The sequence below is a fragment of the Papio anubis genome, chromosome 5, assembly GCF_008728515.1.
Source record: "Papio anubis isolate 15944 chromosome 5, Panubis1.0, whole genome shotgun sequence".
NCBI lineage: Eukaryota > Metazoa > Chordata > Mammalia > Primates > Cercopithecidae > Papio > Papio anubis.
Window position 1 is genome coordinate 31,824,557 of NC_044980.1, and position 19,336 is coordinate 31,843,892.

Sequence of the window (19,336 nt, forward strand, 5' to 3'; positions counted from 1 at the left end):
AGACAAAAACACGCAGGCTGTCACCTAGGCTGGAATGAATGCAGTGGCGCACTCACGGCTCACTGCAGCCTCGACCTCCCAGGCTCAAGTGATCCTCCTGCCTCAGCCTCCTAAGTAGCTGAGGCCACAGGAGCATACCACTACACCCAGTTATTTTATTTTATTTTTTTTTGAGATGGAGTCTCTCTCTGTCACCAGGTTGGAGTGCAGTGGCATGATCTTGGCTCACTACAACCTCCGTCTCCTGAGTTCAAGCGATTCTCCTGCCTCAGCCTCCTGATTAGCTGGGACTACAGCCGTGCACCATCATGCCCAGCTAATTTTTGTATTTTTAGTAGAGACGGGGTTTCACGATGTTGGCCAGGATGGTCTCAATCTCCTGACCTCGTGATCCACCCACCTCGGCCTCCCAAAGTGCTGGGATTACAGGCGTGAGCAGCCATGCCCGGCCCATTTTTTTGTATTTTTTGTAGAGACAGGGTCTCACTATGTTGTCCAGGCTGGTCTCCAGTGATCCATCTGGGCTCCAGTGATCCGCCCACCTCGGCCACCCAAATTGCTGGGATTACAGGCAGGGGCCACAGCACCCAGCCAGAAAAAACTTTAATAGCATATTATCTTAAATCTATAGTTTATGCCTGGAATCCTTACAGTTTAAAAAAGTCAAAAGCCAAGAATCTGGTCTGTGTGTTCTGGTCTAACATCCTTCTTCTAGTCAAATGATGGGGAAAGGGTAAAAGTCAGAAAGCAGGAAGTGCTAGTAACAAGAGCCACATTGGGTAAGATGTCAAAATAATATCCTGATACTTGAATAAGCCTTTTTCTGAAGCTTTGAAAGAAGTGAGTAACGGAGGGTGTCGACAGCATAAGGCCTTGGAGGGACTGCATTAACAGTCCGGCGCGATACTCCAGGCCTCCAGGAATTTCTTCCTGGCAGTCTCCTCCTCAAGCTCTGTCCCTTTCACAGTTTGTGAGCTAGTTCCCTTCTCAGCCCTACTTCCCAATCTACCTCCCTTTCTGGGACACCTACAGATTCTCCAAATTCAGCACATTCCTTTTTGTGCCACCCTCTTCTTCCAGACCAAGGCTTGGAGTAGAAAGTGGGAGTTATTTCACTTTTAAAGATGCCCTCTAGGAATCTGCCTATAAAAGGAGCTATTCCCCACCCCACAATGTACAAATGCATGTGAATTACACTTCCTTCCCATTCTATTATTTGAAAGCAACTGCTGTCCTATTTTTTTTTTTTGAGATGGAGTTTCGCTCTTGTTGCCCAGGCTGGAGTGCAATGGGTACGATCTAGGCTCAGTGCAGCCTAGGCTCACTGCAACCTCTGCCTCCTGGGTTCAAGCAATTCTCCTTGCCTCAGCCTCCCAAGTATCTCACATTACAGGTGCCTGCCACCATACCTGGCTAATGTTTTGTATTTTTAGTAGAGACAGGGTTTCATCAGGTTGGCAGGCTGTCTCAAACTCCTAACCTCAGGTGATCCACCCGCCTCAGCCTCCCAAAGTGTTGGGATTACAGGTGTGAACCACCGTGCCCAGTCTCTATTTTGTTTAAAATAAAAAAATTTCCTTCCTCTTTCACCTATGTAAAAAATTATTTTTGTTTATTTTCTTGAGTTATGTTTACCTTTTAAAAACGGGCAACGCTTAGGATCAAGGATTTTTGATTAGTTTTACAAAGTACCACACCCAGGAAAATTGAGCCAACAAATTTGCATGCAAAGCTTCAGGTCTCCCTACTTCTAAAAATGCATACCTCCTTAACAGCTCTCCACCTCCGACGCTTAGAGAACCGAAACCCAAACCTACAGCAGGCACACTGCCCAGTTCCCTCAGTGACACAGAAACTGAATGAAAACTTGTTAAAGCAGGAAGGGTTGCAGATGCAGGGGATGCCATATTAGTTTAAGTGCACGTGGTTTACCTTGAATATTAAGCATTTCTTTAGGTAGGTGTGGAGCTGCGCAGTGTCCCATGACAGTGTATAATGTCAATGTTTTTTTTCTTTTTTCTTTTTCTTTTCTTCTTCTTCTTTTTTTTTTTTTTTTTTTGAGACGGAGTCTCACTCTGTCACCCAGGCTGGAGTGCAGTGGTACAATCTCGGCTCATTGCAGCCTCCACTTTCCAGGTTCATATGATTCTCCTGTCTTATCCTCCTGAGTAGCTGGGCACATGCCACCACGCCCACCTAATTTTTGTATTTTCAGTAGAGACCGGGTTTCACCATATTGGTCAGGCTGGTTTTGAACTCCTGACCTCAGGTGATCCACCTGCCTCGGCCTCTCAAAGTGCTGGGATTACAGGCGTGAGCCACCGCGACGTCAGTGTTTATTTTCATGGCTGCTTTGATTTCATTATGATCAAGAGTTTCAGAACAAACTAAGGAATTAATTTGTATTTTTGTCTGCATTTAATCCTTTAAAAGTCAAATAATTCTAGAAAGGCACGTGTGGGGGATGCGTTCACGTTTAGTGTTCAGACTTTGATTCCATCCGCTGTATTCTTTGCGTCTCAACCTCATTACACATTCTGCCCCCAGCTTTAATGTTTCCAGGCAATATATAACTCTTCTCCTATAAGGGTGGAATGGGTGGGAACCATAGGTCTAATTGCTCCATATGTAGATTCAAACACTCCTCCCTTTCTGCAACCCACTGCCCTTCCTCAGCCTCTGTTGCATCTCCGATGTGCAATTCTGAGTTTCAACAGGATTCCATCCTCTACTTTGTACAATCTCATACCATTCCTCTACCTGAGGTAGGAAAATAGGGTCTGGAGGCAGGTGACATAAGGCCAATTCACGCTTCAGCTATAACAGGAAATATCCTCTCCATAGGGCGTTAACCTTGGTTTCCTCGTCTATAAAATGGAGAGAGTAGTCATTCCTGCTTTGGAACGTGCTTTTTAGGATGAGTAATGTAAATTGCCTCATGCAGTGTCTGACACATAGTGGGTGCTTGATAGATCTTTGTTAACAGATATGCCTTTATATTGATTCTTAGCTGTAGGAGGCATTCATTCAAACACATATTCAAATAATCTTTTAGCTATATTGCTGCTTGTATATGGATTTCTCTTGCCTTCTGTGAACTCCCTTATATCTCCAAGATTTCAATACAGGAATAAGGAGTACTCCAAAGATTTCTTGCACTTTCTGGAATTAGACGCTGTGACTTTAGCTTCCTTCCTTTGGATTTTAGGAGGCAGAGTCATGTATTGAGGTGGGTGCAGTGGTGTAGGAAGGCCATTTCTGGGAAAATGGGACAGAGTATCGATCTTTTTCATTATGGCCCCTTTGCTTCATTAGAATAAACATTTATTGAACAAGTGTAAAGCATGGCGCTAGTAACTCATGTTTTATTGGCGTTTTCTTTTCCTTTTTTTAAAAGCTATCTCCTACAGGAAGGATATTAGCTCTTTCATTCTCTCAAGGGTCAGATGTAATCTTCCAATATCTGACTTTCTCGTCACCCATCTGGGAAAGACGCCGTCCCTTTAAGGCCCTGGAAAGGGTCTAAGTGTTGGTTTCGGTGGGGAGGCCACGCCCCATCACGTGACCGCAGCCCCAGCGGGGCGGGGCCGGCGTCTCCTGGCTGCCGTCACTTCCGGTTCTCTGTCAGTCGCGAGCGAACGAGCAAGAGGGTGTTCGACTGCTAGAGCCGAGTGAAGCGTGAGTGCGCGGGATCCCCTACCCCTACTCCTCGGGGGCCCCCCACCGTCCCAGCCGGGCCGTGAGCTGCCTTTGGCCCTCCACTCCTCTCGCCGGTAACGGCCGCGGGAAATGGCGGCTCTGCCTTACCTCCCCTTTCCCCTCTTCGGCGTCCCCAGGCCCCCTGCTCGGTTCCTGACTCCGCGCCTGACGCGCTTTGGGCCCTTCCGCGCTAGATTCCCGTCCCCGGGGAGCCGAGCCCATGCGACGGTCGCTGCGGCCCTGGGCGGCAGATTGAGGCCGGCCGGGGGGCGAGGAGCCGCGGGGAGGGGTCGCGGTCCCTCTAGGGACAATGCGGCGGCGGCTGGCCTAGGTGGGGCGCGTGCAGTTATATACTCTTCCCCCGGCCCTCGCCCTGAGCGAGGTGGTCTGGATACTGGGAGAGCGGATGCGGGCGGGAGGGGGAGGTGGAGGGGGGGGAGAACGGCTGATGTGCTGGGGGAGGGAACCCTTCGAGAGAAGAAAATGGCGCTTGGTGCAAGTCCCGCCCCTTCCCACGCCGTGTTCTCCGCACTTCGCCGCCTCCCACGCCCCCTCAGACCAACCTGTCTACCCTCGCCCGAGGGGCTGCTAGCCACGGGGTTCTAGCAGCTTGCTGGGTCCTTGCGACCCGTTCCCAGGTCTTGTGTTTGTCACCTTCCTGTTATGCCGAAGTCGTGTGCCCTTCAGTCCTGGTTCATTTTCACCTCGGTTTTTCTGATCTTCCTCTCAGTCAGCAAAGGCTGAAAGATTCCGTTTCTCTTTTTAAAGTTGCGTTTTGTATAAATTCTACAATAGCGGTTTCAGTATCAGTTACTTGAATTACAAGCTGCTTCTCCCCTCACCCCCACATTGGAACAGGTAAAAATATATTTGTTAAAAGTTGAGAGGCTGGCTTTAGTTACCGTTACCTTTCTTTTCCAGTGGACTTCTTTGGGTTGAATACCAGGTGGTTCTTTGAAAAATTCTTGGGGCGGGGGGTGGTATTGCATTGGGAGTTATACCTGATGTAAATGACGAGTTGATGGGTGCAGCACACCAACATGGCACAAGTATACATATGTAACAAACTTGCACGTTGTGCACGTGTACCCTAGAACTTAAAGTATAATAATAAAAAAAGAAAAAAAAAAATTCTTAGGCCCCCAGGCCGTTTTTAATAACAGACGGTAGTTATGATCGAGAGTTTCAAAGTGAAAAATTATATTCAATTTAGTTACCTTTTTAAAAAATATCTTTTTGTCGTATTAACTAGCATAAACTGAACTAAATTGATTTTGGAGATTAGGTTGCAAAATGGAGCAGAAACAGAAAAAATGGATAAAACGTGGTCATGAACGTTGCTTTTGCCTTCTCAATTTACTCTTGAAGACGTTACCAGTTAAAATCAGATTGAGCTTTTTGAATTTAATGGCTAGGATTGGGGTGGCCCACTTCTTTTTCCTTGACCTCCTCTTTTGGAACACATGCAACATCAGTGCTAATGCAGGTTTCGTCTAGAGCGCTAGATTATTTATGATTTTTTATTTTGAGGAGGAATTTTAAGTCTTTTTTTCTTGTATTCAGCAAATACACTGTGTTGTGTTTAGGCCCTTTAAGGCATATAGAAATTAACCTATTTGGCCGGGCGCGGTGGCTCAAGCCTGTAATCCCAGCACTTTGGGAGGCCGAGACGGGCGGATCACGAGGTCAGGAGATCGAGACCATCCTGGCTAACACGGTGAAACCCCGTCTCTACTAAAAAAATACAAAAAACTAGCCGGGCGAAGTGGCTGGGACGCACTGTGCGTCCCAGCTACTTCGGGAGGCTGAGGCAGGAGAATGGCGTGAACCCGGGAGGCGGAGCTTGCAGTGAGCTGAGATCCGGCCACCGCACTCCAGCCTGGGCGACAGAGCCAGACTCAGTCTCAAAAAAAAAAAAAAAAAAAAGAAATTAACCTATTTATGGCTAGTGTTCCGTTATTGGAACGCTAAGCATGTGGCAGTTTTTTATATCCTACTGCTCAAGGTCATCGCCAAGGTCTGGTTGCAAAATTCAAAAAATTGCAACCTCCGGCATAAATGGGTTAATAGGACCTAATCTCCTCTGAGATGGGGAGAGCAAAAGATATTTTGATAATCAGCGTTTTACGATCTGGTGTTATAAGTGCCTTGAATAGAGGTATCCACATATTTTGGAATTCCTTGAAATTTGGGACCTAGGCTTACTGATAGTTTGCTCTCTGCAAACTTGCACTCAGGCACTCAGTAAACACCCACTTGTAAGCAAGGCACTAAGCTATGTGTGTCTCTGGGGGAACCTGGGGAGCTACCAGCACGGTAGGAATTTGCGGGAAGGTTTTGCACCTCACATAAATAGGTTCTTCAAATTTTAATTATGTTCCAGAGTAGAAAATCTGTGTAAAATGTAATGAATTGCTGAATTGCTGTGAATTGTGTAGAATTTTTTTTTTTTTTTTTGAGACGGAGTCTTGCTTTGTTGCCCAAGCGGGAGTGTAATGGCGTGACCTCGACTCACTGCAACCTCCGCCTCCCAAGTTCAAGCGATTTTCTTGCCTCAGCCTCCCGAGTTGCTGGGACTGCAGGCGCGCCACCGTGCCCCTCTAATTTTTGTATTTTTAGTGGAGATGGGTTTCACCATGTTGGCCAGGCTGGTCTGGGAACTCCTGAGCTCAAGTGATCCACCCGCCTCGGCCTCCCAAAGTTTTGGAATTACAAGTATGAGCCATCGTTCCTGGCCTGAATTGTGTATAATTTTGTATACTCTTGAATTAGTACCTGTTGTTATTTTGGTGATATGACCAAAAAGGCAAAATATGAATAAAATATGTGAAAATTAATTAGATGTCACATTTGCATAGTACAGCTAGTTCCCTGTTGTGTAAATGTTGGAGTCAGTTCCCCACAGTGAATAATTTTACATTAGTTCTGATCTCATTGGTGTGAAGTCTAAAGCAGTAATAGTAGAATTACATTTTTTCTGGTTTTAACAGTAATTGTTATCTGTTGCCTTCTTGCAGTCTACCCTACCCATAGTGTGTAATGCCACTAAAACGAAGTATAGAAAGATCCATTGGCTTGGAGAAAGGTTAGAGGTGTAGGAGTGTATGACGTTTAGTTCATTGTTCTTACTGAGTTCAGCACATTGCACCCTGCATGTTATTTGCAACTTAAAAGAGTATAAATTAAAACTTGTGTTCAGTGTAACAACTCCAGTACCACAAAAATGGTAGAATGAACCATGGAACTTGTCCTTGATTTTTTTCTTTGACTGGGGGAGAGCTAAGTTGAAAGTAATAGAGTACCCTGATTTATGTAATGTATTTTTCTTTCAGGATGCCTAAATCAAAGGAACTTGTTTCTTCAAGCTCTTCTGGCAGTGATTCTGACAGTGAGGTTGACAAAAAGGTGACTATTACTGCACCAAGTCGTTTTTGTGATATTCAACAATATTGTCCATATCCCATTCTGAAGGATAGTAAAAGGCATATTGACATCTTAAAATGAGGATCTAGATGGGAGTGGTGGCTCATGCCTGTTACCCTAGTTCTTTGGGAGGCTGAGTTGGCAGGATTGCTTGGGGCCAAGAGTTCAAGACCAACCAGGCTCATATTGCAAGACCCTGTCTCTTTAAAAATAAAAATAAAAAATGAGAATGTGAATGGGTATTTCTGGTGGTGTGGTTGGTCTGTGGACCACTTGAGTAGAAGTGCCTAGGATACTTTTTGCACATTCATACTCATAGGCCCTAATCAGACTTAACAAGTCTGTTGAGGACCATTAGGAACCCTGAAGTTGCAGAGCCACTGCCTTGGATCCTAGGGTCATAGAATTCTAAGTAGGCCAAAGTCACTATTTGCCATTATTTAGAAATTTACCTGATTTTTTTTGTAAAATGTTTATTTTTTTAAAGACGGGGTCTTGCACTCTTAACCAGGTTGGGGTGTGGTGGCAACATCATGGCTCCCTGCAGCCTCGACCTCCTGGTCTCAAGCAATCCTCCTGCCTCTGCCTCCAGAGTAGCTGGAACTACAGGTATCATGCCTGGCTAATTAAAAAAAAAATGTTTTAGTAGGGACCAGGTGTTGCTGTGTTGCTAAGGCTGATTTCAAACTCCTGGCCTCATGCTGTTCTGCCTCAGCCTCCCAAAGTGCTGGGATTACAGGTGTGAGCCATCATGAATGGCCATAAAATGTTAATTATGACAGTTCTCTCAGTTACTGGTGTTTATTCTGCACATAAGGTTTTCTGAATTTTAGACTTGGTACATTTTAAGTTGGAATGTACCAAGTTTGTGCTCTGGTCCTTTCCATTTAACTAAATCAGCACCCAGTAAAGCTAACTTGAAACCCATTTTGACAAGATAGGCTTTTTTCTGTGTTAGATGACAGCTGCACTGTAATTGGTGCATTTTGCTAAATTGAGCATCTCAGTGGAGCATAACTGAGCGTCTCACTCTGCGGTCAAGTCTTCCGTCAGAATTGTCCTTTATCTCATAGAACTTTACATATCTGAATAGATATTTATATCCTAGAAATAGAATAAGTTGGTGGTGTTTTTCCTAATCAGTATATATCCTTTGTAAAATAGCAAGTAATGACTAGCCTTAGTAGACCTGTGGTTTCTAAAAGTTTATTAAAAAGAAGCAGGCTCCCCATCTTTTTTTTCCTCCTGAAGCTTAGCAATTTTAGCTATAAAAAAAGGGGAGAGCCTATGGGAGATTGGAGAAGTTGTAATGTTAAAGTGTAAATATAGACTATAACAACACTTGGAAGGGTAAAATAAGGCTTCAAAGACTATACTTGAGTAAATTTCTTAATTTTAAAATTTGCACCCTATATAGTATTTGAATATGTTCATAATAACAAATGTGTATTGAGCTTTTATTTGCCAGACATGCACTAGTCCACAGGGAAAACTTAGAGCCTGATTTATAGAATAATTACTTTCTGCATACTGAGCTGAGTTAACTTTTTGTTTGTCCCAAGTAGTAATATTAATCTTGTAAACACTTAACCCTATATACCATGTTTTTCATTTCACGTTTTACATGTATGTAATATTTTTCCTAGCTTCATCTAATTTGATAACTTTCAATTAATTTAGTAATATTAAAATATTTATATTATTTCATCAAGAAGGAACATGACTGCCCTCTCCTGTTTGGATTGGGAATTCTAGTGGTTTTTATGGGTTGTTAGCTGTTTTTGAGAATGACACTTTCTAATAAGTTTTTAAAATAATGCAGTTTTTAAAACACTTGTGATTTTTGAAAGCTAGTCTAACACATAGCTGTCTATCTTCAATGATTTTTTTTTTTTTTGTGGTGAGGAAGTTCTTGAGTTGTTGGCTCTCAGTGCCCAGTGCAAAATAGCTCTCTTCAGATTTGCCTAGTCATAAATTCCTTTTTTAAAAAATTTTGAGATGAAGTTTTGCTTTTGTTGCTCAGGCTGGAGTGCAGTGGCGTGATCTCGGCTCACTGCAACCTTTGGGTCCCAGGTTCAAGTGATTCTCTTGCCTCAGCCTTCCGAGTAGCTGGGATTACAGGCGTGTGCCACCACGCCTGGCTAATTTTTTTTTTTTTTTTTTTTTGAGACGGTGTCTCACTCTGTCGCCCAGGCTGGAGTGCAGTGGTGTGATCTTGGCTCACTGCAGCCTCAGCCACCTGGGTTCAAGCAGTTCTCTGCCACAGCCTCCCGAATAGCTGGGATTACAGGTGCCCGCCACCAAGCCCAGCTAATTTTTTTGTGTTTTTAGTAGAGATGGGGTTTCACCATTGTGGCCAGGCTGGTCTCGAACTCCTGACCTCAAGTGATCCTCCCGCCTCGGACTCCCAAAGTGCTGAGATTACGGGCGTGAGCCACTGCTCCCAGCCCATAACTTCCTTAAGCCAGCATAAATCCCTTTTGGAATAGGCAGGACATATCCTGGAAATGGAGTAAGTTGGTTGTATTCTTTTTTTTTCTTTTTGAGGCGGAGTCTTACTCTGTCACCCAGGCTGGAGTGGGTTGTATTCTTTCTAATTAATATATCTGCTTCATAAAATAAGTAACTGACTAGCTTTAGTAGACCTGTGGTTTCCAGGTTTATTCAGAAGCAGCAAGGTCCCTCCTTTTTTTTTTTTTTCTACCAAAGAAATCATACGTGGGATCCCAAACCACAAAATAACTGTTCCTGTGGTTAATACCATTCTAATGCCTGAAGTGTCTTTGGGATCCTGAGAACAGAGTTTGAAAACATTACTAGATAGAAGGATTGGTCAGATTCATAGTTTTGTTGTCAAGTGAAATTTACTTGTGTATATATTTATGATATTTTGGATATAGTCTTTTGATTGTTTAACACTGAGATGTGTTTTATTCTTATGTGTGCAAATTTTAACCATACTCTTTTCTAGTTAAAGAGGAAAAAGCAAGTTGCTCCAGAAAAACCTGTAAAAAAGCAAAAGACAGGTGAAACTTCGAGAGCTCTGTCATCTTCTAAGCAGAGTAGCAGCAGCAGAGATGATAACATGTTTCAGGTAAAGTTGGCTATTTTTTTTTTTTTTTTTTTACATGGAGTCTCGCTCTGTCAGGCTGGAGTGCAGTGGTGCGATCTCGGCTCACTGCAACCTCAGCCTCCTGGGTTCAAGCAGTTCTGTGCCTCAGCCTGCCGAGTAGCTGGAATTACAGGCACCTGCCATCATGCCCAGCTAATTTTTGTATTTTTAGTAGAGTTGGGGTTTCACCATCTTGGCCAGGCTAGTCTTGAACTCCTGACCTTGTGATCCACCTGCCTCAGCCTCCAGAAGTGCTGGGATTACAGGTGTAAGCCACCGTGCCAGGCCAAAGTTGGCTATTTCTTTAGATTCAGAGGAATTATTATCTGGCTTGATCTGAAGAGTGTTAAAAGTACTATAATCTGATAATTGCATAATATGTGTGTTACAGTCCTCTTAACTAGAGACATTTATTAAAACAGAACAAACTAGTTAAAGTATTTTGTACAATGCTGGATTATTGGTAAAGTCTCTAAAGTCCAGTTTTGCTGTATTTAAACCAATGCAAATTTAAATGTTACAGAAATCCGAAAAATGAGATTGAGAACTGCACATTTTGAAAGCAACTTGGAGGAGGCAGGTCAAGTGTTGGGACAGTAAGCTATGAATAGATTATTATGTGCCTAATTTTGGCCTGATGAGCAACAGAAAGGGGAATGAGTTGAATAGGTAAAGTGAAGGAAGTTCTTTAGAGGGACTTGATGAAATCACCTGGAGAGGACTCGTATAGCTTCTCTTGGGTTTCCTATCTTGTTTTAGGGACATCTGGCATCTTTGTACGAGAAGGATTTGTGAGGAAGGGGTGTTGGGGTTAAATGGAAGCAGGTGAGATTGCTTAGATGATTGTAGGCTTTAATCTGTATGTGAGGTGATAAGGGCTTAGATGGGTTTTCCTAAAGGAGAAATTGTGCCGATTACAAGATACAGGTTGGAAAGAATGGACCAGAGGAATTAGGCAATCAGTGAAGATGTGGACTTGATTGTGGATGTGATTAAAAAAAAAATTGAGTTGCTTCTGTAGCACCTGAAGGACTTAGTTGGGAAATGTTCATGTGGGATTATCAGCATGGTTGACTAAAGTTGCCTACTAAAGTGTTAAACAGGAAGAACAGGAAGCAGATGAGGGCATGTCTTGGGTTATATTCAGATAAAGAATGGAAGGAGAAAGAGGTGTAGGTTAAGAGAGAGGGTGAAGGAAAATTAGAAGAGTGCAGTAATGGGAGCAAGAAAAGGATGAGTGTTTCCAGAAGCCATAAGTATTAGTTGAAACCAAAAAGTTGGGTGGAACGAGCGACGACTTTTTTTTTTTTTAAGACAGGGTCTCTGCTGTGTCACCTAGGCTGAAGTGCAGTGGTGTGATTTCTGCTCACTGCAACTTCCGCTTCCTGGGTGCAAATGATCCTCCTGCCTCAGCCTCCTGAGTAGCTGGGACTACAGGCAATGCTCCATGATGCATGGCAAATTTTTTTTTTTTTTTTTTGGTAGAAATGGTGTTTAGCTGTGTTGCCCAGGCTGGTTTTGAACTCCTGAGCTCAGGTGATCCGCCCACCTTGGCTTCTCAAAGTGTTGGGATTACAGGCATGAGCCACCCTCCCTGACCAAGACTGTAAACATTTATATGACTAGAAAGCAAGGCTAACATACATGTATTTTTTGACCTGTTGATAGCTTTGAAAGGTGGCGTGCCAAGATTAAGGTGAGAATGGGAAAATTTAAGTTTTTTTTTTCTAATGCTTATTTTTGCCTTGTTATACTTCTGGGTAAAGAAGATAGACAAAGTACCGATGAACTATTTAGTTCGGAACACACATTTTAGAGATTCGATTCTGTTAAGAGGAGTTTGTGAAAACTAGATCAATTTTTAGGAATTTTCTCACCAGAAAAACGGAGCTTCATTTCTTAATCCCTCATCTGGAAAGATTCCCAAGCCTCCTAAGGCTGACATTGCATCTTTTGAAAGCCTGCCTCTAGGAGGAACATAGGTCATTTTTTTTTTTGAGATGGAGTCTCACTGTGTCACCAGGCTAGAGTGCCGTGGCATGAATCTTGGCTGACTGCAACCTCCGCCTCCCGGGTTCAAGAGATTCTCCTGCCTCAGCGTCCTGAGTAGCTGGGACTACAGGTGTGCGCCACCACCTCCAGCCAATTTTTGTATTTTTAGTAGAGACAGCATTTCACCATGTTGGCCAGTATGGTTGGCCAGGATGGTCTCGATCTCTTGACCTCATGATCCGCCTGCCTTGGCCCCCCAAAGTGCTGGGATTACAGGCGTGACCCACCGCACTGGCCTAGGCCTTATTTTCAGAGTGGCTTTCAGGGATCTAGTAGTGTAGGCATTGTAAGAGATAATATAATAATTTCATTGCCATTACAGCTTGATGTACATTAAACATCAGTACATAAGCCGTTCTCTAAATGTAGTAAAGAGTTGTACCAAGGGAAAATCAATACACTAGTCTTTTAAAGTCTGAAATAATTGAGGCAGAATCGTGACTAGAGAGAGGATATTAGAGATGCTTGCTTCCTGGTTCCTTCAGCCCTGATTTTGAAGAACTTTCTTCCGTAGGGACATAACCTACCTGGAGTGACATCTGTTATTATAAAGAGACTGGAGAATTATCTCATAATCACCTAGTACCTGTGTCTTGAAAGGTCAGAATAGTTGAGGCAGGAAACTTTGATCCATATTTTCTTCGAGTTAGGCACAAAGGGTCAGTAATACTACCTTAATTGATTTGATGATTTAAGGATACTTGATACTTTGAAATTATTTAATTTAAAATGATTATAACTGGTCATTTTAATCTGGGGCAGGAGTCTGTAGAATTTTTTTTTAATTTGAATTTTCTTTTTTGTGTTTGAAGGAATTATTCATAACCTTTATCACAGGGGTCCCCTGCACAGGAGGTGAGCGGCGTGTGAGTGAAGATTACCGCCTGAGCTCTGCCTCCTGTCGGATCAGCAGTGGCATTAGATTCTCATAGGAGCGCGAACCCTATTGTGAACTGCGCATGCGAGGGATCTAGGGTGTGCGTTCCTTCCGAGAATCTAATGCCTGATGGTGGGATAGTTTTCATCCTGAAACTGTCACCTTTCCCCTTGCCTGCCTGTCGTGGAAAAATTGTCTTCCATGAAACTGGTCCCTGGTGCCAAAAAGGTTAGGAACCGCTGCTTTATCAGATCTTCAAAGGGGACAGGGAATCAAATTCATATAAGAATCACAGTTCTTTATGAGGTATATGGTATTTTTTGCTGCTAATCTCCAGATTTTGTGGATATAAAATATTTTCTGCCATCTGATTTTATTTTCTTCCAATAAAATGGGATTTCAGTGATCTTTATTTTTTCTACCTTTTTTTTTTTTTTTTTTTTTTGAGGTGGAGTCTCGCTCTGCTGCCCAGGCTGGAGTGCAGTGGCCGGATCTCAGCTCACTGCAAGCTCCGCCTCCCGGGTTCACGCCGTTCTCCTGCCTCAGCCTCCCGAGTAGCTGGAACTACAGGCGCCCACTACCTCGCCCGGCTAATTTTTCGTATTTTTTAGTAGAGACGGGGTTTCACCGTGTTAGCCAGGATGGTCTCGATCTCCTGACCTCGTGATCCGCCCGTCTCGGCCTCCCAAAGTGCTGGGATTACAGGCTTGAGCCATCACACCTGGCCTTATTTTTTCTACCTTTAAGTAATATGTCCCCTATACTAATATCTCATCACTTGTTTAATTTTTGCTAATAAGAATTTGTCAATTTTACTCTTTTTTTTTTTTTCTAAAGGAGAAGCAAATGTTGGGCAGATTTCTTTTTTTTTTAAGAAATGTTTTTGAGGTATAGTTTATGTACAATAAAACGCACACATTTAAAAGCATACTTTGATAGACTGTGATAAATGTACATGGTTTTGTGGCCAGACCATTTTCATCACCCCAGAAAGTTCCTCTTGGCTTTGCAGTCATCGCTCGTGTCCTAGGTAATCACTGATCTTATTTCTACCACTATAGATTTTTGTTGCGTGTTCTAGAACTTTGTATAAATGGATACATGCAGTCTGTTTTTTGTGTCTGGTTTTTGCTTAGCATAATGTGTTGAGATTAGTCCTTGTTGCATATATCAGTAATTTGTTTTTATTGCTGAATAGTATTTTGTATGATAATACTACAGTTTGTTAATCCATTCACTTTGGATGGACATTGGAATTGTATCAAGTCTTGGGCTATTAGGAATACAGCTTCTGTGAATATTCTTGTACAAGTCATTTTGTGGACATTTTTGCCCTTTTGGGTAAATACCAGATATATTTGCTGAGTCATAGGGTAAGTGTGTAACTATATAAGACACTGTCAAACCACTTTCCATAGTAGCTGTAGCATTTTACACAGCCATCAGTACAACTTATGAGATTCCAGTTGTACCACATCCTCACTAGATATTGTCAGTCTTTTAAGTTTTATTCTTTTTAGTTACAATGAATGTATAATAGTAACTCATGGTGGTTTTACTTTGCATTTCCCTCATGTACAGGTCTTAATTCATTGTACATCTTTAGTGTGTTTATTGGCTATTTTTACATCTTTTGTGAAGAGCATCTTTTGGCCACTTAAAAATAATGCCAGGTCATTTGAGTTGTAATGCTTTATGTATTTTGGATATAAGTCCTTTGTCAGATGTAAGTATGATTAGTTTTTTTTTTAGACTTCAGGGAGACTTTAGTTTTCAAAGCAGTCTAGTTTAAAAATGAGTGAAGGTTAACAGAGAAGAAAGAATATGAAACCAGAGAGACAGAATCAAACAGACAGGATAAGGGCGGACTGGCAGTTGATCAGGGGCATCTGTGACAGATCTTCTCTCTTGGAAAGGAGGTTCTCACCAGTTCTGGTCAGTTCATCATTTTCTTCATGTTCACAGTTCTGCTCCTTCCTTAGGCTATGCTGGAAGGCCAAGACCCCTGTGGCTACACCTTGAGTGAATATTTTCTTTAGGTTTCTGGTTTACCTTTTTATTTTCTGAAGCATCTTTTAAAAAAAGGCTTTAGTGTGATTGTCTATTAATTTTTCTCCTCTTTTGCTTAATGCTTATTTTCTGTCCCAGACATATTTTGTCTACCATGGCCACAAAAAGTTTTGCCAGTGTTTTTTCGTAGAAGTTTTATAGTTGTAGTTTTCACGTTTAGGTCTATGATTCATGTAGAATTAATTTCTCTGTGTGTGGTGTAAGATAGGGATTTAGAATCTTCCCCACCCCCAATGCAGACGCTTGTTGTTTCAACACCATTTGTTGAAAAGAGTATATTCTTATTCCTTTGAATTACCCTGGATTTTACAAAAAAAAAAAAAAAACAACAAAACCAAACAAAAACCAGTGAGTATATCCAATGTGTGTGTAATTTTTGACTCCATTGTGTTCCATTGACCCCTATGTCTGTCTTTACTGCAGTGCCACATTGTCTTCCCTTACTGTATTACAGTGAGTCTTAAAAAGTGCTTAGAGACACTTTGTTGAGGAAAGCCTGTTTTCTCTGGAGTTTGTAATTTGTGGTAAGCAGATACGTAAGATTTTTGAAAAATAATTTTCTGTGAATATTTTTAAGTTCTCAATCTTTGAGTGAGGTGCATTAAAGATGTTATTTGAAGTGAAATGAAAAGGAAAAACTTTGTTATTATTGACTGGAACTCTGGATTTGTATATGGTTGAATGGTTGGTGAAGCACTGTAGCTAGTTGCATCTGTGGATTCCTGTTGGTTGTAGTTTGTACTGCAAAATTTTGCTTCCTTTTTTTTTTTTGTGGTAAAAATCATAAAAGTGTATTCACATTATTGTGTAACAGATTGCCGAAACTGTTTCGTCTTGCAAAACTGAACCTCTGTAGCCATTAAACAACAGTTCCCTTTCTCCCAGCCCTGGGTAACCACCATTCTACTTTTTGTTCCTATGAACTTGACATCATGTAAGTGGAATCATAAAGTATTTACCTTTTTCCTTTTTATGACTGGCTTATTTCATTGACATACAATGTGACAGGATTTCCTTTTTTAAAAGCTGAATGATACTCCATTGTGTGTCTATTCCACCCCCCTCCCGCTTTTTGTTTATCAGTTCATCTCTGGGTGGATATTTGTGGTGTTTCCACTTCTTGGCTCTTGTGAATAATGCTGCTATGAACTTGGGTATGCAGATGTCTCTTGGGGTCTGTGCTTTTACTTCTTTGGGATATATACCCAGAGGTGGGATTGCTGGATCATATGATAGTTTAAACAGTAATTTCCTTTGGTTGCAGTTCTGATATCGAGAGTAGTACAGTTGACCTTTGAACAATGCAGGGTCAAAATGTAAGGCACCAACCCCTGTGCAGTTGAAAATCTGGTTATAACTTTTGACTTCGCCAAAACAAAACTGCTAAGTATAGCCTACTGTTGACTGGTAGCCTTACCAGTAACATAAGTGGTTAACATATATTGTATGTTATATGTACTGTATGCTGTATTCTTACAATAAAGTAAGCTAGAGAAAAGAAAATATTACTAAGAAAATAATATGGGAGAAAAAATACATTTTACTGCACTGTATGGTGTTTATCAATAACACTAGTTTATGTTGTCTGTTTATAAGATATATCATGTTAGAAATTGTAGGCAACCATAGCTGCAGATTTCAGTCCGTGGTACATATGAAGCAATTCAACTTTTAATTATTATTATTTTTTTGCTTTTTAAAATTAAAGACAGAATCTTGCTGTGTTGCTCAGATTGGGCTCAGGTGATCCTCCTGCCTCAGCCTCCTGAGTAGCTGGATCATAGGCATGCACCACTGCTTCTGGCGTTTTTTTTTCTTGTGATGTCATGCCTTCTCTCTGCTTCTTGGGAGCACTTTCAGCATCTCTAGGGGCACTTGTATAGGACTCATCGTGTTAAGGTTTATGGTATTGCACTAATCATGATGAAAAATATGTGAAAACCGTGAGAGATCACTTTTTGCTGCAATACACAATTTGTTGGAGACATGAACTGCTCAGCAGAGATGATTAGCATCACATGGTGTTTTACACAAGGTGTTTTAAGCAGATATTTGTAACATTTGAGCACACTGAGATAGCAACAGGAAGTGGCCATGAAATTATTAGCACTACTACACTATGTACTGCGGTTAATTTTATGCAGTTATGATTTAATCTTTGTTTACATTTCTACTGTGTCCGTGTGCGTAAGTTTTGATACATTTTAACTTCATATAATAGATTTGTATGTTTTATGATAGTCATTGATAACCTCATATCTATGTATGTTTTATGCATTCATGACATACCTAACTTTTTCTTAGTGTTGTCGTTATTTCTAGGCTATGCAGTTGTTCTGTGAATTTTTTCAAATTGTCAAGTCTGCAAATTTTTTTCCAGTATGTTCATTGAAAAAAATATGCATATAAGTGGGACCTGCGCAGTTCAGAGCCATGTTGTTCAAGGGTCAGCAGTAACCATTTTCATGATTAGATGTAGAGTGAGCATGCAGCAGGTTGTGAATATGAATACAATTGAAACAGATACCACTCTTGTAAGGAGCACCTCTTTTTATGTTTGTTTCTTTTGCAGATTGGGAAAATGAGGTACGTTAGCGTTCGAGATTTTAAAGGCAAAGTGCTAATTGATATTAGAGAATACTGGATGGATCCTGAAGGTGAAATGAAACCAGGAAGAAAAGGTGAGGTCTAATTACTTGAATTTTGTTATAGTGTTAGGACTAAACTAAAACTTTTCTGAGTAGCTTACTTAACTTGAAATGTTGGCAGGACACACGGGGCAAGGAAGAGTCTTAGTTGATTCTCTATCTTCTGTAGTCATTTTGGACATGATACTTAACATTTTTTTAAAGAGATGTCTTAATACAGCTTTTGGGAATAAAACCCAGAAAAGTAACACCCCCTAGTATCACTTCAATTGGCTGCTAATATACTTGAACAATCTTTAAAAAGGTTTATAGCAATTCTGAAGCAGATTAGGCACTGTCTGGGAACTTGTAAAATCTGGAATGGAAAATCTCGGTTTACAATGCTTCCTTTTGATTCAGCTCGTAAAAGCTATTCTTTAGGGCATTATTCTTCAAGCGGATCTCTGCTTTCCTTCCATTTGTGCTTCATCCAGTCCCAAGCCTCTTAGCATTCTGGAAGCATATTTTATATTATTCACCAAGCAGCTAGAGAAGGTGAGCCAACCTAAATTTGTATATTTGGATTGCTGCTCTAGGTTGACCCTCAGCTAAAGAAAAATGCTTCCTTATTTAGTTTTACTCTGCTTGCCTGTTAGTTTGAAAGGTACCACTTGTTTGCTTCATTCAGTTTTTTGTTAAACTCAGCCTCTATATGTGTTTATACGCTTTCGTATTTTCTTCAAGTCACTTCGGGATTGGTCATTCACGTACCAGAGTGACTGATGCCATATTTCTTGTTTATTCTTTTTTTTTCAATTTCATGGCCTTCTGGCAGTTTTCTGGGAGTACCTTCTGCTAGTTCTTGTTTACTTCTCTGTTTATATGCATCAGTATTAGAATGCTAGAACATTAAAGTACAAAATATAGAAAATATAAAATTTCTGTTCATACTTTTACATCTTAAATAGGAAAGACATATCTCACGTTTTTTAACCGTTTGTGTGTTGGGTTATATGCTAAATTCATTATTCGTGTTAATCATTTACAACAACTCTTTGGGGTGTAGATACCATTTTACTGGTGAGGAAACTAAGGCTTACAAGGTGTTGTAGTTCTTTTTTAAGGATCATACGCTTAGTGAAAGTGAGGCTGGGATTTTAACCCTGACAGGATGACCCTGGAATGCAGTTACCTGGTATATACTTTCTGAGGAGTCCTATATGAATCAGGTCCTGGGAATTTTTCCAAAGTGAAATGAATGCTTCTGGAAGAACTCAGCACAATTACTCAGCTTGAATTTCTGTGGAAATTTTGGGCAAATATTGGAACCAACTGGAAATATAGTAATGGGGTATCACATGCCAAATCTGGACCTGACCATTTTAGCCTGATAGTTGGCAGGTATTAGTAAGATGTGTCTTCAAACCCTCATTTATTCTCATTGGTTAAAATAGGTACTATGCAGGATGCACTGTG

At 41.3% G+C, this 19,336-nt stretch overlaps 1 protein-coding gene across 3 annotated transcripts in view; it reads left to right on the forward strand.

Annotated features, from left to right (window-relative positions):
• SUB1 (SUB1 regulator of transcription) overlaps nucleotides 1–19,336 on the forward strand; it is a 67,609-nt gene that overhangs the window by 44,645 nt on the left and 3,628 nt on the right. Inside the window, exons 1-4 of one of the 3 annotated variants that reach the window (XM_009208222.3) lie at nucleotides 3,548–3,678; nucleotides 7,032–7,104; nucleotides 10,094–10,216; nucleotides 17,806–17,914. In XM_009208222.3, the coding sequence (XP_009206486.1) occupies nucleotides 7,033–7,104; nucleotides 10,094–10,216; nucleotides 17,806–17,914 (304 nt within the window). In that variant the 5' untranslated portion in view covers nucleotides 3,548–3,678; nucleotide 7,032. Of the gene's footprint in view, nucleotides 1–3,547; nucleotides 3,679–3,754; nucleotides 3,774–7,031; nucleotides 7,105–10,093; nucleotides 10,217–17,805; nucleotides 17,915–19,336 lie in introns of those variants that run through there. The other 2 variants (XM_009208223.4, XM_021939264.2) reach the window with 2 other exon arrangements.